Source organism: Madurella fahalii, assembly GCF_045866475.1.
Source record: "Madurella fahalii IFM 68171 DNA, scaffold_1, whole genome shotgun sequence".
Lineage (NCBI taxonomy): Eukaryota > Fungi > Ascomycota > Sordariomycetes > Sordariales > Madurella > Madurella fahalii.
This window is the reverse complement of record NW_027263971.1, coordinates 7,081,780-7,103,794: the sequence shown is the minus strand read 5'-3', so window position 1 is coordinate 7,103,794 and position 22,015 is coordinate 7,081,780. Positions and strand designations below refer to the sequence as shown.

The 22,015-nt window shown below is 52.6% G+C and overlaps 6 protein-coding genes across 6 annotated transcripts; 3 read left to right on the top strand and 3 right to left on the bottom strand.

Moving 5' to 3' along the window:
* Positions 1-2,373: 2,373 nt before the first annotated feature.
* MFIFM68171_02091 (uncharacterized protein) lies at positions 2,374-2,748 on the bottom strand (the record flags this gene model as incomplete). Its single annotated transcript, XM_071057513.1, has 1 exon — positions 2,374-2,748. The coding sequence occupies one exon, from the start codon at positions 2,746-2,748 to the stop codon at positions 2,374-2,376; it is 375 nt and encodes a 124-aa protein (XP_070913614.1).
* A 925-nt stretch (positions 2,749-3,673) lies between these two features.
* MFIFM68171_02090 (uncharacterized protein) lies at positions 3,674-5,407 on the bottom strand (the record flags this gene model as incomplete). The annotated part of the gene is made up of 2 exons (XM_071057512.1): positions 3,674-5,173; positions 5,246-5,407. 2 exons carry the CDS (start codon positions 5,405-5,407, stop codon positions 3,674-3,676), a joined length of 1,662 nt encoding a protein of 553 aa, XP_070913613.1.
* A 4,694-nt stretch (positions 5,408-10,101) lies between these two features.
* On the top strand, positions 10,102-11,458 carry MFIFM68171_02089 (uncharacterized protein; the record flags this gene model as incomplete). Its single annotated transcript, XM_071057511.1, has 2 exons — positions 10,102-10,796; positions 10,858-11,458. The coding sequence occupies 2 exons, from the start codon at positions 10,102-10,104 to the stop codon at positions 11,456-11,458; spliced, it is 1,296 nt and encodes a 431-aa protein (XP_070913612.1).
* A 568-nt stretch (positions 11,459-12,026) lies between these two features.
* MFIFM68171_02088 (uncharacterized protein) lies at positions 12,027-14,887 on the bottom strand (the record flags this gene model as incomplete). The annotated part of the gene is made up of 6 exons (XM_071057510.1): positions 12,027-12,579; positions 12,837-12,940; positions 12,995-13,097; positions 13,165-13,453; positions 13,512-14,230; positions 14,280-14,887. The coding sequence occupies 6 exons, from the start codon at positions 14,885-14,887 to the stop codon at positions 12,027-12,029; spliced, it is 2,376 nt and encodes a 791-aa protein (XP_070913611.1).
* A 2,200-nt stretch (positions 14,888-17,087) lies between these two features.
* Positions 17,088-18,565, top strand: MFIFM68171_02087 (uncharacterized protein; the record flags this gene model as incomplete). The annotated part of the gene is made up of 2 exons (XM_071057509.1): positions 17,088-18,036; positions 18,093-18,565. The coding sequence occupies 2 exons, from the start codon at positions 17,088-17,090 to the stop codon at positions 18,563-18,565; spliced, it is 1,422 nt and encodes a 473-aa protein (XP_070913610.1).
* Positions 18,566-20,620: 2,055 nt separating this feature from the next.
* Positions 20,621-21,190, top strand: MFIFM68171_02086 (uncharacterized protein; the record flags this gene model as incomplete). The annotated part of the gene is made up of 1 exon (XM_071057508.1): positions 20,621-21,190. The coding sequence occupies one exon, from the start codon at positions 20,621-20,623 to the stop codon at positions 21,188-21,190; it is 570 nt and encodes a 189-aa protein (XP_070913609.1).
* Positions 21,191-22,015: the final 825 nt, after the last annotated feature.

The window sequence follows — 22,015 nt, the reverse complement described above, 5'->3', positions numbered from 1 at the left end:
AGAGATGGGACAACGATTGAGAAACCTGACAACAAACTAGGATTCCCAGCAACGTAGCTTAGACCAAGGTGCCAACAAAGATAGGTAGGACTCCATCTGATTAGAGAGAGGTTGTAAAGACGGCTCCTAATAGAGCAAGCAAATCAAAAGAAAGAATTGATTGATTATTCTTGATATCGTTCTGTCTGTTGAAGGCCGATAGTCAGGACAGTCTTAAATACAGAAAAAAAGTGGGTTCTCAGTTTGATTACCTAATCTAGCCCAGAGGGCTGGGAACCTGAAGTCTCGGAGTTATCTTAGAGCACCATGTGATTAGTGCACTTTTTCCACTTCATTATAACAACTTCGTAGATAAGAGAGCTCCCTTAGTTAGGTTTAAAGGTTTAAGTATAATATTATAAGTAATAGTCTCAAAATAAACCTCGTACTATCGAGGATAAATAGAGCTACATCGAGTATTACCTTCAAGGTAAGTAGCTAGGCTTCTAGAATAACTAACCTAGAATGTTTATAAAGATTTCGAGCGATTAGCTAACGAATACTATTCTACTATAGAGGTAGCTTCTAAGATAAGTAATTTATCTTAAATAACATTTTGTACTATGTTACATTATCAAGGTTATAAATTACCTCGTTTACCTCCCTTTTAACTCATTCTATACACCTCGAAATAGCTACTAGTATCTCAAAGTCTAGTATAGCAAAAATAGTATAAAGGGGAAAAAAATCTTACATTCTTCATCTCTTATACGCGACTTAGCACTCTCTAGCATCTAGATAGCGCTACTTAAATCTCTCTAAAAGGTCTTACACAACCTCTAGAGGTTGAGGGTTTTGGCATTAACGGCATCCTTACTATTGTACCACTTCTAAGCTAGGTACTACTTCTTTTCATCTATAGCGTCCTAGAATGCCTTTTGCTTACCGTCTAAGATAGTAGTGGCAGTACAGATATGCTCGTCAGTACACTTTTCTTCTTCGAGGATATATCGCTCATTCTACAGCCGTCCCTACTAGTACACCTCCTTCTTATAGGGGTCCGCCTAGACGTCCTCGATAGTAATATCGAACTTAGCCTATGTCCTTTGTACCCCCTATTTGGCCTCCTTACACTTCACTCGAATTCGGCTTTAGCCTCGTCTACCTTACACTTAGCTTCCTCGATCCCATTGTAAACTGACGCCCAGACGCTCTCCAATCACTTTCATATTGCCTCCGAGATCTCGGTTAGGATATACTACTCTATCAGGGTATATAGCTAGAAGTCTATATCCTCGAGATTAGCTAGAGCAGTAGCACTGCCCTTTTTCCTAGCAACAACACCCTTCTCGGCATCCTCGTCCAAGGTAGTAGCAACAGCTTTGATTAGCTTGCCGTCTACCTAGAAGTTGAGCAGGTCGCTCCACGCCAGCTCAAAGTTAAACTCGAGCTCTAGGCTAGCATAACCTAGGCCTTGACGAAGATGCTGGTTTCGAGGTCCTATAATACCACTCTCCCGCTGACCTCGAAGCACTGCCTCTCAGTGATTTCAAAGTCGATAAGGGCATTCTTGTCCTACATACCGTCGGTACGCTTCCTGCCACGGAGAGCTAGGGGATCTAGTATAAAGCCCTCGATCTTACCCTTGAGCTTTAGGTCTTCGCTGCCGATATGATAGTCGATATCCACCTTCTTGTCGAACATGAATGCCTTGCCCTGAATAACGAAGTCCGGCGGGTAAACTTGGGTACCAATAATGCAGCCCAAAGGGTCCGCGTAGACATTGACATCCTGGAAGGGTATCACCTCTTGCTCAGGCTTTTCAAGGTCCAAGTCAGCCGCTGCGTTGACTAGGTTAATGATCTGGCCCGAATCGACACGGGTCGCTTGACCTTGACAAGCGTCTCCTGGGGTTGGTGCTTAGGTTGAAGGCGAGCGCGTACTCGTCTAGTTCGTCGACGATGAAGCCGCTCTCGAAGCCGATACCAGACGGCGTCCCTGTGGCAATCAAGTCCCGCCCGTTCTGGGTGCGCGAGAGGACGCCATATGCGCCGCCACAGACACGCCCGCCGGGGAGAGAGCAATTACGTCTGGGCCATGCAGCGGCTGACGTGTTTAGCCATGCTTAAGTTTGGGCTACGGTTTGCCTCGGACCTTTTGCGGAATCCCGTCGTCGAGTCCCGCACCATCTTCCTCTCCAAGGCGGCGGTAGCCGAACTGCAACGTCAGGCCCAGGTCGACCTCAGCACCCAAAACGATGGTGGGAGTAAAGCCCCTTGTCAGCGAGGGAGATGTGCTCACGGCATGGGCAACCCGGCCGTGGCCTCGTCACTGCAGCAGCCGAGGCTGGTGACGGCCCTTCATGCGCTTAACGCCCGCTTCCGACTCCTATCGCTACTGGCGCAGGCGGAAGCTGGTGTTTAAATGCAGAACAAGGCCGTAGCCGCCTACGCCTTTCTCCCCCACAAAGTGGCCACCGGATCCCTCGGGGCCCTCGCCTTCGAGAACAGGGGTCATCTTGTCGAGCAGTCCACGAAAGGCCATGTACTCACCTGCTTCCGCGAGCTCCGACAGCTGCCTAAGACAGAGAGCGACCCGTCCATGGTATGCGGCAAGGCCGACGCCGTGCTCGTGGCGTTTACCAATTGGACTCGCACCGAAACCTTCAAAGTCAGCCGACTTTGTCCTTGCCATGGTACGCCCCGGCGATACGGGCCAGGCGAGGACCAACCTGCCCGGGACATTGGTCTTCCACCACGCTGGGTCCATGCGTCAGGACCCCAGGTCAGGAACATATTTGTACTGCTAGACAAGGGCTATCAGGGAAATTACTGGATGACGGGGATCCTGCTGCCCAGGGCCTGGGCCAAGATTGAGATGGATTTGAAGGGTCTACGTTTGTCTGTTCGTGAAGGGTAGCCAAGGGTGGAAACCGTTGATGGTCGTACTTAGCTTTCAATAAGATCCCGGTTCCTTTGTCAGTGCTTCATGGTGATATGTAGATAATAGTGCCAAGTAACCGGGGGATGTGGTATACATAGGTATTGTTCAAGGATTCTTGGAAAGATTTTCCACATCAAGCAGAATCATAAGTCAAACACATGGTGACAGTACCTTTAGTGGAAGGTGCCCAAGGCCAGTTTTAACAATGACGTCTGAACGCAATCAACAGTCAAACAATTGTGTCCATCACCCTCTCAGACCCACGAAACGAAATACACCCGACTGGAATACACCCGACGCCAATCCTTTCAAACACCCTCCGTCGCCCTACCTCAACCTGTCCCACAACCAAAACGTAGTAATCCCACCCATCCAGCGAAGGAGCAAGCAGGCCCGGGCGATATGAGGTCTCCTCCCTCCCAACAATAACACACCTATGCTTGCGCAAATGAATCCGCCTTTTCCGATCAAATCGGACCCATCCAGAATCACCCCCATTCTCTCCATCCTCAAACACACCAAACGAACAAGAACCATTCCTCTCCACCCAACAATTCTTACTAAATCGCCTCACCCTCGCCGTCAACGTCTTGCCATCCTCCGCCAGACTGACATCCTGATCCCACTCCAACCCCTCCGTACCAATATCCAAATAATCCACACCACCCTCCCACGCCATCCATGACCAAGACGGGACTTCCCTACCCTCGGGATACGTAATCCTACCCATTTTCCCTTTCTTACGTCCTCTCTATTTTTCCTCCCTAGACCTCTCCCACAGTAAACTCTGATGTAGATACCTCTCCACCACACCAAAGCAGCACCTCGTTTCAAACACCCCCGCCAGCCTCTTCTCCAAGCCCGCAATAGCAAGTGATCTATCCGTTGGCACCGTGATTCCGAGCCTTGAATACGTCGTGAACAGATCCTGGAAAAGGAGGACTCTATCACGGCCAGCGCGGAGCCGTAGTGAGCGGGGAAAGTCGGGGTCGCTGAGAAATAGGTTCTTTGAGTTTTGAATCCGTGTTAACGTCTCGCAGCGGACGCCGTGGCCGCATTCGAAGTAGGCTTGAGAGGTTGAGAAGTGAATAGTTCGCGCCGATAGGGCGCGCTCTTGGAGGACCCAGGCGCGGGTGTTCAGGAGACCGTTGTTGACGTCTGTTTCGAAGTTGTCGGCGATGGGGCTGATGTGAACAGGGCCGTGGAGGGAGTGGAGGGTTAGGTACTCTGGTGAGGAGGAGGAGAAAGAGGAGGAGGAGGAAGAGGAAGAGGAGTAGGAGGCTCGCTGCTTATCAGAGTCAGGGAGGAGGAAACCTGTGTCTGAATCTTTGGCGGATGTAGCGGCGATGGTGCAGTAGGCGTTGCGGAAGACGGTTTCCATGCGCGCGGCTTCTTTCTTCCAGTCGGCCAGATTGTCACCATATTGGATTATGCAGAGGGAGTCGATCCATAGGTAGGGGATGCTGAGTCGGTGGGTCATGGTGATGGCGTCGCGGAAGGTCTTGGGGAGTTCGGCGATGGAGAAGCCGTCTTTAAGTCGCTGGTTGATATTTTCGGTTGTGAGGCAGTACTGACGTTTGCGTTCGTCGGGAAGGTTGCCCCAGCAGTGGGATAAGGTGATGTACCGAACGTCTTCTTTGTAACGGTCAACATTGCTGAAATCTTTAAGGCGCAAGTGGGTGCCGAAGTTGATGTCAATGACTCTGGTGGGAAGTCTTGATAACGCTTCCTCTTCGCTATCCCTTTGGCTGTAGTCCTGAAGTTGGCCGTAGTCTCGATGGCATACGGGATGGTACCCGTCGCAAGCTTGAAGCCACTGCTTGAAGAGGTCGACTCGAATCTGAGAGAGTGGTCCCGGCAGGACTGGAAATCCGATCTGTATACCGGAGTGTGCGTCCTTTCTACTCGCAGGAGGCACGCACACCCTCAGAGACGGAGTCTTGAGAAACCTAAGTCTCTCCTTGACCGCCATGGACCGCCATGGTAGAAGTCGACACGCGAAACATGGCTTCAACATCTTGCGCACGTCCACGTCGGCTCTAAATGTTGTACATCGCTTGCATAGGCCTGTAGAATAAGCATCGCAATATTGAGGAACCCTGCCACGAGTGAAGCGTTCAAGTTCATCGAAGAATGCCGTGGCAAAGTTATTGTCCAAGACTTGCATCCAGTCGTCGTCGAACTCGCGTCGCAGCACCTTCGTGCGTTCGCTTTCTTGACCCTCCCTAGCCCATTCGAATTCCTCTCTCTCCTAGAACAGCAGGACAGAGGCCGCCCGTTAAGCTAACGGGAACTGCGGTTATATACGAGTTGGAAGACGTACCTGCCTATCGCTTTCTACAACGATTCCATTTCGTTCTATCTCAAACCAATAGCTAGTGGTGCGGCCAATGTAAGTATAACGGTTGAAGGCCGCCTCGCGTTCTCGCTCCTTCTCATCTTCACGGTCCCGTTCAATTTCGGCGATGTAGTTATGATTGTCCATTCAGACAAAGGCGGATGGCTTTTCGTGAATTGAATTGACCCTCGTAGGTTAAGTGGCTAGTTCTCGCCAAAAAGGGTCCCATCCCCCGCTTCTCGCCGACACCGGATGCCGCCGGCACCACGCCCAATCATCGGCAGCACTGTGTCTGTAGCCACTGAGAGACAGAAACAGTGAATGCACTTGCATGGTGAGAGAGCTCTAGCAAACCAGAGATGAGTACCAAATCCAGCGAAATACAATTGGTTCAGTGCTCCGAAAATATTGGTAGGGAGTAAAACTAACCTGGTTCGGTTGGTCATATACATCCGCCAAGGTGAACTGGATAGTGTTGGGAACTACAGTCTGTAGCACTCTTCAAGTAAATCGGGCTCATTAGGCACACACAAATACGATCCGTAGAGCTTGATTCAATTGATCCATTGTGGTATGGTTGCACTCAGATCGCGCCTGGGCAGGAGGAGCTGAGGAAAGCTTATCGTATTGTGCGCTTAGGTAATCTGGCGCCTGTTAATGGGCGCTCCCGGCTGCAAAGATCCAGCGCTCACTTCCAACAAGATCCTTTAGCCACATTATTTGAAGATATGTCTTGTACTGTCCTGTATAAAGATCAGGTCAGCCTGTCTAACGTTGATGTAATCTGTGTTGTAGGGCTCGCAGACGCTTGAGATTTGCGAATTAAATGCCTCGAACTCAGCTTATTGTGGAGGTGGTGTTGTAAATTCTGGCCGTTTGTTGTCAGGGGCCTTAGCGAGGCTGCGGGGTTACACGATCGCGAAAAGGATCACAGAAAGTGCTACACTGGCAGCTACTGCCCTTGCACGGATTGCACGTGTGTTGATGCCTGATCACGAAGAGAAAGATCTGTTGATTGCCCTTTTCGAAAAAGAACGTGCCAAAAGTACGATGGAAGTACAAACACATACCCTCCAACTTGCACGGGCCCAGAGCCACGTCCTTCTTCCCCAACTTCTGGATGCCAAGGTTGCAGGAGCCGGCCGACGCAGGATTGTCATAGTTGAGCTGTATACTGCCTTGAACCATCATGCTGCTGTATGACCGCCGGGAATGGTGCTGGGGTGCCGCGGACGCGCAGCCGCGGTGTACATGTTCGATGCACGTCTCCGTTGCCCTCCTTTCGAAGTCATCAAATTATGACACCAATCAAAATGTTCCTCAAAACCCCCCGATGCCCACAGAACCTTTCTGTCGTAGTGGCCGGGGACTCAGATATGGACCTCCCCGGGCAGCTTGGACTCCATCAAATCTGACGTTGTGTACAAGGCAGCTGTGGTTTCGTCATCCCATCACTGTCCCCGGCAAAGTGGCCCAGCGGTTAAATGATGAAAAAAGTTAGTACCGGTTGCTGGCCCCTCCTCAAAACCCTCGATGCCCACAGAACCTTTCTGTCGTGGTGGCCGGGGACTCAGATATGGACCTCCTGACGCAGTCTGGACTCCATCAAATCTGACGTTGTGCACAAGGGAGCCGTGGCCTCGTCATCTCATCACTGTCCCCGGCACCCTCAGGCCCAGCGCCTGCTCTCGGGTGATTTGTGACCTCATCGACTTTGAGATATTGTAGCTGAATTAACTTATATAAAGTGATTGACGTCGAACGAAAGTGGGCTACTCGTTATAGTAGGCCACTCGTTATGCAAGTACGTTAAGTTTTGGTTGTGTAGGGGAATTTTTTTGGTTGTGAGTGCGGCTTTTTTTTTGTCACCTAACGTTAGTTGCGGGATCTCATCCGGCAAAACATTGGGTGAGCGTTAGGCCGGGTCTGCTGAGTCAGCAACCGCAAGTCGTGCAACGCCAGAGATTTTGCGCGCAGGAAGAGATCGAGAGAGTTCAATTGATAGAACAATCGCGCAGTTAGGCCACACCTTCAGCGGGTCTGAACGGGGTGGCATTGTAAGCGACAAACGGCGAAAAAGAGGTTGAACAGGGCGGCGAGACCTCAGACGAAGAACCTATCCCCGATCCACCAAAACTTACAGCCTCGACCGTTGAGGAGCTCCAGGTCCGTGTCAACGCCTGGTCACAAGCGAGGGGATTCTCAATCACACGCCAACAGGGCCGCAAGAATAAGAAGGGGGAATATACTTGGTACTACCTTGTTTGTGGCCGCACCAGCAAGCCCAGGGGAGACGGAGGTACTGGCCTTCGTCAAAATGGAACAAGAAAATGCGGTTGCCCGTGGAGAGCTATAGCCAAGAGGATTACCCCTACTCTGTGGCAATTACAATCCGGCCTCGAGGAGGAAAGGGAAAGGGCATCTCACAATCACTCGGCCTCCTCTCACCCCTCTACGCACCCCCAACATCGCAAGCTCACAGAAGAAGTTCTCACCACCATCGCCCACGCCTCTGAACACAACGGTATTCGTGCTAGAGAGATGGCCGCTCTCATTCGTAATGACTTCCCCAATTCTAGCTATACCTGGAAGGACATCTACAATGCCAAGCAACGAATTCGGAAAGGGAAGCTTGGTGGGTATACCCCAACAGCCACGTTGATCAAGGAGTTCGACAAGTAGGGGATCAAATACCATGCCAAATTTACTAATCCAGAGGAGACCGACCTCCTTACCTTTGTGTTTACCTTTACAGGTCTGATGGACATCACCAAGCAGTATTTAGAAGTCATGTTGTTGAAATACAGGCTTGGCCAGTGTGGCACGTAGTGCGGTCAGAAGCACGGCACCTTGGATTGAATGGGGTTCAGATATGATTGAATTGATTGTGATCTGTGTTGGGTCTCTGGCAGAGTCAGAGATCTGGTTCTTCATAGACTGTGTTGCATGACGAGCATTACGTCTGTTCAGTGGCTTAGCATTGCTATCAGCCTGGCATAGCCAGACTGCCAGTCAGCTCGAGTCTGACTGGATGCTCGGGGGGCATCATGACAGCATCCTATCTGACAAGTGCCACAAGGGCACAGGGGGTACAGCGCGGTCCGCAGCTCTCACTGGGTGTGATGTGCCTGCAAGGCACTGGATACGGTTTCTCAGAGCTCAACCTTCTGTATTCATAGGCCGTTAGCCACTATACTAAGCACTAAATAGCTATATCCACGGTGGGGTTCACACTTAACCAACCACCTATATACCCACCGAGCCCTGCGCAGAGGTTGGCACGCTGGCAGGAGCTTTTCCGTTACCGGAGCAATTCCGATCGAAGACTTTTGCCCTGGAATCCAAAAAATCTACTCACCGCCGCTCTGGCGGGCCCTCCAACTGCACGCTGGTTGGACTAGGAAGGGTGTCGGAGGTCTGGGTGCTCGACTCTGGGGTACGCACCAGCTCTAGAGTAGATTGGATACGGTACTGTCGGAAACACGGCACCTCTGAATCTTGGGAAATGACAGTTTTGGATTTTTGGTGTGTCTTGTCTTCCTCGCGTCTGTCTCCACTGGAGTCTGCTCCTTTTATAGACGAGATACACGTACAGGATGACGTCTGTACAGTGGCGCAGTTAGCTGCCAGTCTTCCTCAGCTCAATAGAGTACATGGGTTTGGCTCTCACACTAGATCCTGTGATCCTGATCCTTTGGACTGACACCTGACCCTTTTGACAGAAACATCGGAGCATATAAAACGGGCATGAGTTCCCTGGACTATCGGCTCCGCGATACTTCCTATATTAAAGCCTAGGTCATCAACCTCCTAATAGACCTTATCTAGTTAATTGAGAATGCTATAGCCATTACCAGCGGGGAATAGATACCCTGAGATCAGGATAGTCTGAAAGAGGAGGATATCGCGTATAGTGACTCGGAAGACAATTCTCCCGATACTGAGCTTAGCTAAATTGCTGACAATATAGCTAATATAGTCAACTACCTCCTTTGCCTTACCGTAACGATTCGGAACCTAGTACCCTATAACCGATATATTAATATAAGATCTACCAATACCTCTCACTTTGAATCTCACGATATTTAATATATACGATTAAAGTTTAGTAATATCGAACTGTAGCTTACGGATCGACTGGGAAAGACAATCAGCAGAAGGCGATAATATCTCAGGTATCGGCAATCCTACTACGAAAAGCTCTTTTACGGGCTTGGCAAAGATAAGCTGGATACGGCAGATGCACTGGAGTAGGGAACCGTTGCATCTTCAATCCCTAGCCACCTGAAGGAAGGCCGCGCAGAGTCCCAGGATCGTCTAGCGGTCATCAATGACGATATATCAGATACCGGCATGTCGCGCGACGGCATCAAAGCCTATCTTCTCAAGCCACTACCCGATACAAAAGGGCTCGGAACGGTGCAACAAACAACAGTTCTTTTGGTCATTGTCGTTCCTCATCATGGACATCTTTCGCCGCCTATACGCCTCAGCCTCTCTACCGACAGAGGTCATACGGTTGTGATGCGGAGCAAAATACTCTGGGGTTGCACGACTGCGGCTGCTGACTCAGCTGGCTCGGCGCATCGCTCACCCGATGTTTTGCCGGACGAGGTCCTGTTGGCGTTCCCGAACAGGGGCCGCCTCCGTAACGATTACAAACCCACCTGCATCGAGTTTTGGGGACTTAGCGACCGCCACAGACTTTGCCGCCTGTAGGACCCCGTCATTCCCCCATTGATGAAGGTCTCTGCCTCTTTTCATCCGAAATAGATCAACCTCCCACCCAGCTGCATTGTTGTCACCACTCACCGTTGTCGAGCAGATGTAGCAAGGCTGCCATGCATGCACAAGGGCTGAATATCAAGCTCACCCAATTTGGGGCTGAAATTCGCTCCAAGCATTTCTCATTCGCCGAGGGGTATCGGCCGCTCAATCATGGGTCGTTCGGAACGATACCGAGAATGGTTCAGGAGTACCAACGACAGCTCCAACTCGAAACCGAAGCACGACCAGATACTTTCATCCGGTACAGTTACCTAAAGCTTCTCAAAGAGAGCCGATCAGCTGTGGCGCCTCTTCTTGGGGCTGACCCTGGTGAAGTTGTTCTGGTCCCAAATGCCACCACTGGCGTGAATACCGTCCTTCGCAATCTGTCCTTCGACCAAGGGGATGTTGTTCTCTACTTCAACACTATCTACGGAGCATGTGCAAAAACCATACAGGCATTATCCGAGACCTGTCCGGTGTCGTCTCACCAGATTAATATCACCTATCCCATCGAAGATGACGAAATTGTGCGCCGGTTCCGCCTTGCCGCCGAGGAAGTAAAGGCTCAAGGCAAACAGCCAAAGCTCGCCATGTTTGACACGGTTCTCACCTTTCCCGGTGCACGGTTTCCGTGGGAAACACTGGTGGCAACTTGTAAGGAACTCGGCATTATGAGCCTCATTGATGGCGCCCACGGACTTGGCCATATCGACCTGACGAACCTCGGCGAAGTCGGACCGGATTTCATGGTCAGCAACTGCTACAAGTATGCCTAACTCTCAAGTTTGAGGCCCTGATCACCTTGTACCAGCACTGACACTTTACAGGTGGCTCATGGTCCCCAGAGGGTGCGCTGTTTTGTATGTGCCCTTCCGGAATCAAAAGCTGATATCGTCCACCCTTCCAACATCCTGGGGCTACGAGGCCAGGGATGATCGCGCAAAGATGGACCCGCTCGAGTACTTCTCCCGGCTCTTCGATAAAGTGTCGACAACGGACAACACGCCGTACTGCTGCATCCCCCTGGCGCTCAAGTTTAGGTCGGAAGTTTGCGGCGGCGAAGCCAGGATCCTTCAGTATTGCGAAGATATTGCACGTCAGGGCGGAGCTAAAATGGCTGAGATTCTGGACACCGAGGTCCTCGGGGGCTCATCAAGCTCGTTTCAGCACTGTTGTTTCACCAACGTGCGACTGCCCCTGACACTTGAGGATCTCGCTATCGACGAGAGCTGTGGACGAAAGGTTGCAAAGTGGATGCAGGAGCTCACGCCTGCTGAGTACGAGACGTACCTCCCAATCAAGCTCTACGACGGCCAGTTCTGGTGCAGGATCAGTGGTCAGATTTACTTGACGCTCGATGATTTCGAGTGGGCTGCAAGGACTCTGCTTCAGCTCTGCGAACGTGCAAAAAGGGGGGAATGGGCATAACACGCATCGCCATTTAAGCGCCCAGGCAGTAAAAAGAGGTTTTGCGTTGAATAGCATCTTTAGGTGAAGGATTAAATGTATTCCCATGACATCTTGGCTTACCCGAAAGAGATTGCGGATCGTAGTGAAATAAGGAGCTGCAACTATATTACCAGCTAAGACCAATTTGTACAAGAGATATATATAACATAAATAATAAAGGCTGGAATAAGGCTTTAAGATAAAGGTTAGGGTCGAGCCAAAGGTTATCCGCCAGGGTGAAACTAATTATCTCCCAAATCCACCAACAACCCTGCCTTCCAGTTTCTCGCACCCGGCGAAGTGTGTGAGCGAACTCGTGCCAGAGCTAGCCTTCTTACCACACCTCCTGACGCTGATCACTCGCTATGGATACAACTGGACCTCATACTTGTTTTGTCGATGGTTTGAACATAGTTAAAACGGGAGTCACGGCAGCGGAGATCAAAGGTCTGGGTATTGGGTAGCATGTTTACAAGAGAGATCAATTCTACCGGTAAACAATCCAATCTAATTTATTTCTCTCGACTTCCAGCTCTGTACACCGATCCTAAAACTCCACATTCGCAAGAGCAAACGTCTTGCCCTGGCACTCGACCGAAAAGGTCATGAGGGCCGGCTGGATGGTGACGACCAGCTCGTAGTGGATCGAGTAGTACTCGGAACCACTGGTGTCCCTCCGTCTGACGAGCTGGCTCTTGTCCACGCCGCGGAGATCGCTCGTCAGGACACATTTCCTCCTCACGCCTTTCCCCTCCCACGGAAACTGCGGCGGCAGATTCTCGTCCGACTCCTCTAGCTCGTCCTCGAATCGGAGATTGTCGGGTTCGTAATCGAGAGGGATGTCCCTGTAGCACGGGAACCGCACCTGGTCGTCCCGGTTCAGGTCGGACCCCTTCATGATGAACCACGTCATCTTGGGCACGCGCATCACGCCCTCGTTGGAGTCGGTAAACGTGTGCGCCGCCACCGAGGCGGGGTGCTCGAGCGCGTTATACTGCACGTTTGCGCGGACACCGAGGTTGGTCGGGGCTACGCTCGCGATTACGGAAGGTGTGTTTGGCATTTTGTAAAGGACTGCGCCTTTTACTACGGCGGCTTGCCTGTTTTATTTATAATTACTGTTTAGTTTCGGCGGGGGAACTGGTTGGTGGGGACCGGCGGGGGAAGGGGTGGGGGTGGGGGGGTTGGATTTGGCTCAGGGGAAGGACTTGGAGAGTGTTTGAGAGTTGAGAGTTGGTGAGTGGTGGTAGAGAGGGGGGTGAGAAAAGAGTGGGAGAAGAATGCAAAGGTGATGAGAATGGAGGTGGGATCGAAGTTGGAGAGAGGATGTCATTAGGGTTAAAGAAAATGAACTTACGCGTCGTCGGGTCGGATGACTTGAATGGACTCTGAACTGACCATCTCTTCCAGTCGGCGACTGAGATACGGGCTGGCGCCGAAACCTCCGACGAGAAGGATGTACTGCAAACATTAGTCTCAAATTGACTTGGCGGAGCGAGTGGAAAAGGCAAGTACCTTTGGTCCGCGCCCCGTCTTCTGCTTCACCCCATTGATCTGCTGGCGCACGAGCTTCAGCGTCGCGGTGACCAGAGGGTTGAATATTTCCTCTAGGACATCACTACAGCGATATAAAGTAAGCATGGCTTCAATCAGCGGAGAGATGAGCGAGTAAATCGAGTACTTACCCTGTGATGGTGAGCGTGTTTTGGAATACGTTATTCTCCGGGTCATCCTTGATGTTGACCCCGGGAATGTTGATGATGTCGTCGACCCCTTCATCATCCTCATCACCGCCGTCGTCCCACTGCTCGGCCGAGCAGAAGTAGGGCTTGATCTTTTGGTCAAACTCGCGCATCACCGTGTTGAACGAGGTCCCGTCTCCGGATTTCATCTCTGAGAGGACGTCGTCACCGAGGATCTGGCGGAGGTAGCGCTCAAAGCCGTTGTTGATCATCAGGGATCCGACAGCGCCACCTGTTTTATTTTTTTTTCTATTAGCTATTTGTTGTCAGATCAAACAAGGACAACGCACCTGCCGCTGAGACAACTTCTTTGACCTGCATTCTCGGCTCTAGCAAGGTGATCTGGTACGAAATCAGATCGACGGTGCCGCCTCCTGCGTCGCACAGGACAAAGGTGTCGCCCTTCCGGAGCCCCCTGTTCTGGAAACCCTGCAGTGCGTACAGCGCGGCGGCTTCCGGTTCGGTGACCAGATCCCCGGGGCCCACAAGCTTCAGATCCAGATGGGCATCGCGGGCGGCGCACAGGGTGGCGCTCTTGGCCATGTCGGACCAAATGGCGGGCACGGTAATAACGAACTCCTTGGGCAGGGCGGCGACCTCGGCAACCTCGGCCTTGCGGATCTTGGCCATGGCGTGCTGGTACACGGCCCCGATATAATCGGCCACAATATCGACGGTGCTGCGGAACAGGCGTTCCATCTCCACTTTTGCTGTCTCCTCATGAAAATGGACCATGTCGTCCTCGGCGGGTATGCCGGCGGCTTCGGTCCAAAACTCACGCTTGCTCGGGTCGAGACCCAGCTTGAACCCACGGATCACCCCATTGGCGTTGTCGTTGACCTTGTAGCCCCAGTCGAAGTCGACATCCTTGACGTTGTTGTCCTTGATAGCGCCGTACTTGATGATGGTGGGGATCTTTACAATGTCGTTCCGCCCACGGACGGCGCGGCCCGGCCACTCTTTGACGACCTTGATATGAGAGGGGTCGGATGTGAGGCCATAGGCAATTCTTGCTGATGTCAGCGGTGTGGGCTTGAAGACGGGGGCAGGCAAGTTACCCGGTGTAGGTCGTCCCAAAGTCGATACCAATGACCAGCTTGTTGCCGGCAACGCCGTGTTTGAGGCCCAAGCTCTTGAACGAATTCTTGACTGGCTTTGGTTCTCGCATGGCAATGGCGAATTTAGACGTGGACATGTCGGATGCCACAGTCGATGCCCCAGTCTCTGAGATGGAAGTCGTCTTGGTCACTTTGGAGACCTTGGCGGGTGAGCTGACCATCTCATAAGAGTCGAATCTAGTGTAGGATATGCCAGCCGAGGAGTCTGAGGACTGGGACGTCGGCGCTTCGGAAATCTTGGAGGTGGACATCTCTGGCACCTTGGCCCAGGTAGTGTTGGGTGATGCGATTGGTACATCAGAAATGTCAACGGTCGCTGCGGCTTCGGCAACTACAGTGACTTCGGTAACCTCGGTCTCAGCGACCTCGGTAGCTTCTGCGACTTCAATGGCCTCGGTGACTTCGGTGGAAGCTGAGACACCAACCGTTGTCGAAGTTGAGTATGCATCAATAGACGACACTGGACCTGCTTTGCGTGCCGAAGTCGTGGTAGATAGGGGTAGTCCCGCCTTGAGACCATCCATGAACTGAGGCATTGCGGAGGGCATGATGGGCAAGGTGGTAACCGTCAAGATCGTGTCTCTTGAAATGATTGATTAAAGGAAAAGAAGACTTATTGTGCTTGCCTGCGCTCCAGAATAGGCCGGAGTCGGCCCATCATATGAGTTCGAAAAGCGGCGACAGAGAGGCCGCCTTGGGCATCAAATTTACACAAATATTCAAAAACGGTCAACGATGCGGCAATGGCACAAGGATTTGTGTAATGCTGTTTCTCAACTCGAGTTTATCCACGTGTCAATGTCCTCAAGGGATACTAGTGAACTGAAATCTTGTTGGGCTTGGAGAAGCAAACGTGAGCCCCATGGCCCCAAACATTGAAAAGGGGGTTGGTGAAAGCCCGCATATCGAAGCAGCTGAGCGTTGGTTTGCCTTGGGCTTCAAGGCGTTCAACATGGTGAGCTGTCAAAACAAGATCATCCACGTCGAAGAGCGTCGTCAGTGGCTTGCAGAATGCGAGCAACGGGGACCATTTGTTTGTCATGTGAGGTTGGGGCTGAGCGTAAATGGCTGCGTCCCAATCGGGCGTGCTGACCGCCGCTGGGTCAATGTAGCCCCAGCGCAGCCAACCCCCCTGCGAAGCTGTTGACTGAATGGTCAGAAACAATTGGGAAATACTGGCGACCTGGAGGGCTGAGTTTGCAGTGCATGAAATGGCTTCGTGATTACGGCCCAAGGCAGCGGGTACAGCCTCATCACTAGTAATTCTACGGAGTGATAATTGTCACAAGTGTGAGTTGGGTTCTGATGCCCGACGTGCGATCCGATTGGGTGGTGTGTGTGCCAGCTCACAACTGCAGGCGCACTTGCCGGGGCCTCCCAAAGCCTTGCTATTCACCGAATGTAGACAGTCGTGAGTGTTTGTCTTTCATGGCGCATTTAGTGCCATCGTGGACAGTCATGCATCTTGCTGCCGAAGGAATTGAATCCTCTCACCTTACTGTCACAGCTTGCCATCTCGCCAAGTCCTTGCTCCTCCGTTTATCGGAAATTCGCTTCTAACTATCCATCTCTTCGGCGTGCCAAACAAACACCATGGGACATAATTCGAATGGCAGCAGGCTCTCGCAGCCTCAGAGCGCGTCAGATAAACTTGTGACAACACCGGTTGTCAACACACCTCCAACCCCGGGCAATACCGATAGCATAATCAAGTCACCTGTATTTGCCAATAGCAGAGACGTCAAACAGACACAGGGTATTCCTCCCGCGGGTCATGCTCCCTCGAAGGAACAGACATCGTCAACAAACGGCGCAAAAGGCCAGTCGGGCCAGGTCGGGGAGACAACAACTGAAGGCATCGCTCCGGCTCCCAGACCTCCAAGTCCTACGGGCGTGATGACTTCAGCAATTGCCGGTGGAGCCCCCCTGACTCTCTCCACCACGGAAGAAGTACCCTCATCGTGCAAGACTGTCGTTGCGCCGCGTTCCAACAATCAAACCCAGCAGCACGACCCTAGCCCTGCTTCAAGAGGGCAAGAGCGGATCGATGAGTCTGCATCACAAGGGCCCCAGGCCGTATCCACGGATATCTCCGGGGAGACCACGCCGCCGGTCGTGAAGGAATCCGACCTCGCCTCACCTCAGGGTGCTGAGACGCAACGACTCCCGTCCCTAGACATTGACGGGTACGTGCAGAAAGGAGAAGCAGGTGGAAACTCTCGGTCATCGGAGGGGAAAATTGAGCATCCTGCAACAAGAGGGAAGTTGGAGAGCCTCAGCACTCGGGCTGCAACGTCCACGGTGTCTCCCCGCAGCCCAACTCCTATCACAGCTCCAACAGCCCAGTCAAACAAGTCAACCACGACAACACTGCCGGTGCAGGTGGCTCCGGGATCGATGAAATCAGCCCAGCCAGCCCAGCCAGCCCAATCCGAACCTGCCTGGCCAGTTCAGACTGCCAAGACTACCGAGATGTTACCGTCGACTCAAACATACCAGCCCATCCAGAACCCGAAGGCTTCGTGGTCCGGCCAATCGACACATCTAAGTCAGCAAGCCCAGGCCAAAACGCAAGAGAATAGACCAACTCAGCCAACCCGGACCGCACAACCGATCCAGACTGGTCCATCAGCCAACACAGCTCGGTCACAGGAGTCAACCGAGCCAGTGACCCCAAGCCTTTCGTTGACATTCTCATCGTCCTTGTCGTCGTCGCTGTCAGCAGCGCCATCCTCTTCAATTAGTGACATGTTTCAGAATGATGACGGATCCTCAAATGCCAGCGTATCGATGTCAACCGGTCTGTCGGGGCCCGACGTGGACCCTGCTGAGTTCCAGAGCCAGTTGAAGACCCTCCAGACTGATATGGACTGCGTCAAGGTCAAGGGTGACGAGACAGAGCAGCGCATCAACAGTTTGGAGAGGGAAATCCGCGGGCGACTGGAAAAGCTCGAGGAGGCCGTCGTCAAGGTCGAGCGACTTGAGGCAACCTTGGAGAGAGTCGATCGGCTTCATACCCACTTCAACCTAATCCAGGATCTGGAGGGTAAGCTTGCGATGAGGGTTGAGGTTCTTGAGGAAGACTTCAAAAAGATGTATGATGCGGTCTTTCCTACCTCTCTGGGCCAATCTCTAGATCCTGGTGCGAGTGGCAAGACTGATACTTTGGGCTCGACCAACAACAACATACCAAGACTAGCCGCCAATGATCCGGCGCTGGTCGACGATCTGACCAACAATTCACCATCAGATGCTGGCCTGGAACATCACAACTCCGGTGACGATCCCAAGCCAACCGAGGATTCAAAGCCGAAGCATCAGCCGCCGACCATAAATGGGCCGGCAACTCCACTTTGCTTGGGCGGCGGTGAGCCCGACATCCCAGATGGCGAAATAGAAGAACTCTTCATGAGCTTGGAAAGCAAGATCCAGGCGCTGGTTCAACGCCACTTTGAATTTAACGTCGACAAGACAACAGCCGCCAGCATCGCCAAGAGCCATTGGTCGTCAGGCTTCCCCAGCGACGATTGGGAAAACTCGGAGAGCCCGCCAAAGCTGGCGTGGTTTAGAAGTCTGGTTGCGAACCTAATCCATGCCGAGCTCTTCGCCAAGCCATTCTTCGGTTGCGGCGATGAGGCGATCGAGGGAGGGCTCGCGGGGTTCGAGCGGCTCATGGCGGGGGATGGCCAATCTACCAGTAAGCATCATCTCCGTCTCGCAACACCTCGCGCACCACTAATCGAATGTGCATAGTTGATGAGACACACAGAGAGGACATGACGATATGGCGAACTCTTACCGTAAAGATCATGGGTCGACTCCTCTTCCGAGAACAGCCTAAGGGAAGTAGGAAGCCCGAGCCTCACCGACGGCTGGCGGACAAGATCTATCAAGAGTTTTCAGCGGTCATCAGGCAGGGTCCAAAGACAATTAAGGTTCTCTCCCAGGTCTGCAGCAAGGCTATCGAGTGTGCGTTTGCGGTTCGGAAGAGCAGGTCGACCTATTTGTGGCTGCAGCCAATTCCACTCCGACGCGCGGGTGGTGCTGAGATTGAGATTTGTAATAAACGCCTGAGGGGAACAGGGCCAATCGCTAGTTCCGAGACGTACGATGTCGTCTTCATCGTCTTTGGGCCGGTCGTAAAGGATGATGCCGAGGTGGAGGAGGATGGAAAGACATTTAGCGACCGCATCATTCTGAGGAAAGCGCTCGTAGTGGTGGCATGAGATAAGGAAGGAGCACACCTAATTATAGGAAATTTCCAGTCTCCCTTGTTCTCGCGTGGCTGTGAGCTGTGACAAGCGGAATCACCTCTGCGCCTTGTAAGAATGAATCCCACAGGAGCGAGTGCAGCATCCCGCGTCAAGCAACGTGGAAACAATAATGCATTGTCGCTATCCAAAGACACTCTGAGCTGCATGCAAAAGATCTGAGTCCGCCGCCAATCAGCGGATACCAGTCTGATGGCGTCCGCTTCTGGAGGAACTAATCAGGAGCTGCATTCTAGTTGTCAAGCCCCGGACCATCGGATTGTTCGATGCCGAGAGATATCGACGATTCTCAAAACCGAGGGCATATGACGACGAAACGGAGTCAGGTGCTCATGTTGCACTGTTCGTTACGGTGGGCCGGGCAAAAATTGGATGCAGCTGCCCCTGCTCTGTAGTGAGCCAGAATGACAGGCCTTTGGGTTCTCATGAATGTCCAAATACTCCCCACGATGGAACACGCGCCCACCCGACGCGCCACCTTTTCAACGCGACACGGCTCAGCCATTTTGCAGCAAACCATACCAAATTCAAAATGGCCGCTGTCAAGGAGCAGAATGTCCAGTCCGCAATTGTTGGGGTCCGCCGGGGCATGTCCCAGCGGCAGGCCGCGGCTTTAATTATACGGCATCTTGCCCTCCACACTCTCCTACAGGCTCCGCGGCACGACACCAGTTAAAGAAAGCAAAATACCAGAGCAGCGGCTCCCTCCTGCACAAGATGACTTCCTTGACGATTGGTGTTTAAACGAGGAAAAGGCTAGCCGAGCCCCAGCAAGAAACAAGTAGTAGCCCTCGCGAAAGAGGTGCTACTTGAGGGCGGCGATAAACCCCATTAGCCCACGATGGATTGACCGCTATTTGCGCCGCAATCCACGCGTTTACATCAAGAATTCAACCTTATTGGACAGCACTTAGGTCCGTGGATCTACTCGTGCGGCATATAAATATTTCTCTGCTCGTTTGCGGTACCAAATCAACTCCAAACGCCTCATTCCGAAGAATATTAGCAATATAGACGAACACAACATGCAAGAACCCGAAACGCGCGCTAGCAAAGTAATTAGCACCTCTCTATCAAATCAAGCCCTTGTTGAGAGCTCTAATAATACTACTTAGGTCTCTATTATAAAGTATAGCAGTGTTGGAAGCCGGAAACTACAGCTCTGTATCGTGTTCACAAGCGCTAGTCTCAGAGGCAATGATTTTCTCCAAAAGAGGAATTACAGCACGATTTTTACAGGTTAGAAGTAGCACTTTTCTTCTACAGACTAAAGCAATAGCGATTTTGCACTTAAAGTCCATTGCTTATAGCGGGGGTCTATTTCATTAAGTTCTCCTACGTTATATCAAACATTATAGCGTTCCTCAGAATGACTTTTACATCGCTATAACAAAATATAATATCAGTTACAATGCAATATACCAGCGTATGTATACATCCAGCTACCCAAGACCACCATTTGACCACCAGTTTGGCCACGTTGTCGTTGCCCCCACAACATGGCTTCCTGGATATTAATTTCCTCCCTGGTCTTCAACCCCTCTAGGCTCGCTTGTGCCATGGCCCATCAGGGGAGGGGCGCCAACGTCGCGGCCGCCCGGGAACCGGCTGGGGCTCCACGAACCGCCAAACATGTCACGGTGACACGAACTTCTCCGGGTTCAAGATCGGTGGCGCAAGTAGCTAGAGCCGGGGACGGGGAAGACGGGACGCTGGCAGAGGACTCAACATACCCGCAGAAAAATTCCAACCAAGTGCACGCCTCTGGATTGTTTCAGTTTATTTCTCTTCATAACGACGGCGAGCTGTCCGGCCGGGGAATTTATCCCCTGTTATAATTATACGTCAGACGAATCACCCTCAGAATCAGAGCCCCAAAATGCCCTTCGTCTACCTAATTATAACCACGTTTCCCATGTCTTGTTACTGCAGTGCGATCAATGACAGGCTCTTGTCGACGTGGGCGCCGCAATGCACGCCCCCCCGCACGGCGTCCCGGGATGACACGTCATGGTCGGCGTGCAGGTACTCCCCCGCGAGCAGGGCCGGTTATCGCCGACGGTGCAGATGGTCGACACGGGCGGTGTCGGGGTCGCGATGCACGCGCCGCCGCAAGGGGTCCCCGTCGTGCAGGTCATGGTCGGCGTGCATGTGCTCCCCGCGCCGCAGGGCGCGTTGTCCCCGACCACGCACGGCGTCGGCGTCACGGGCGTGGGCGTCGCGATGCAGGCGCCGCCGCAGGGGAGGCCCGGCGTGCACGTCATGGTGGGCGTGCACGTGCTGCCCGCGGAGCAAGGCGCGTTGTTGCCGACGGTGCAGATGGTCCCCGTGGGCGTCGGCGCAGAGATGCACTGGCCGCCCCAGGGCACGCCGGGAGTGGAGACCATAGTGGGCGTGCAGGTGCTCCCGGTCGGACACGGCGCGTTGTCTCCAACCGTGCAGGGGATCACCGGCGGGAGGGTCGGCGTGGTGAAGCACACGCCGTGGCAGGGCTTGCTGGTCCGGCAGGGCTCCGTCGGGGTGCAGAACCACGAGGTCGGGCACGGTGCGTTGTTGCCCATGGTACAGGGGATGGTGTAGAGCGGTGGTGGCTGGCTGGTCGTCAATGGGGGTGAGGAGAGGGCAGGCCCCGAGAAGAGAGCGAGGAGGAGGATGAGCATTGCGTCGGTGCTAGAGGTAAATGACCGGAAGTGAGTGTTTGTGGGTTCACTTTTTTGGTCAGAGAAAGGCAAGGATGCAAGGAAGTCCTGTATGGCACATATATAGATTTACAGATAGCGAACCCGGTGGTTTTTGACTGCAGCCAGACTGCAGCCCTCGGAAGAGATGACCACCCTGGCACCTAGCCGAATGCGTGATGGTTGCCCGGGGAGCCAATAGTGTAGGCTGAGTGAGTCTTAGACCGTGCTGTGGCATGACCTCCTAACCAGCTCCGATTGGTCCACCCACGCTGAAAACCTGGGATCCAATAATACAACACTGTATGCCGAGAACTCCTCGTATTCTGGAAATGGCTGGTTCTTTAAAAACTAATGACCATCTAGTTTGTTAAACGCGGCTGTTCCACCATCGGTGGGATTCGAACCCGTCTTATGCGGCCGCTCTACAGGGGTTGGGGTTGGGGTTGGGGTTGACATTTATTGGCAAAAGTATTAGGAGCTTGCTACCTGTTTGTCGATCCAATGACTTAACCGGGGTTGCATTGAGGGCTTTGCTTCAAGCGGCCGGCGCCAGCGGGTAATCCCGCCGGTTCGTTAGGGGAATACCTACCTGGTAACTCTCCGCAGTACAGGATCTCAACCACACAGCTTTGGCGCCTGGGTGTTTTTTACAGGTTTAACTCTGGCACGCAAAATCAGCCAATCAGAACCCGCAATGCAAAACCAACGCCAACTGGCATTGCGA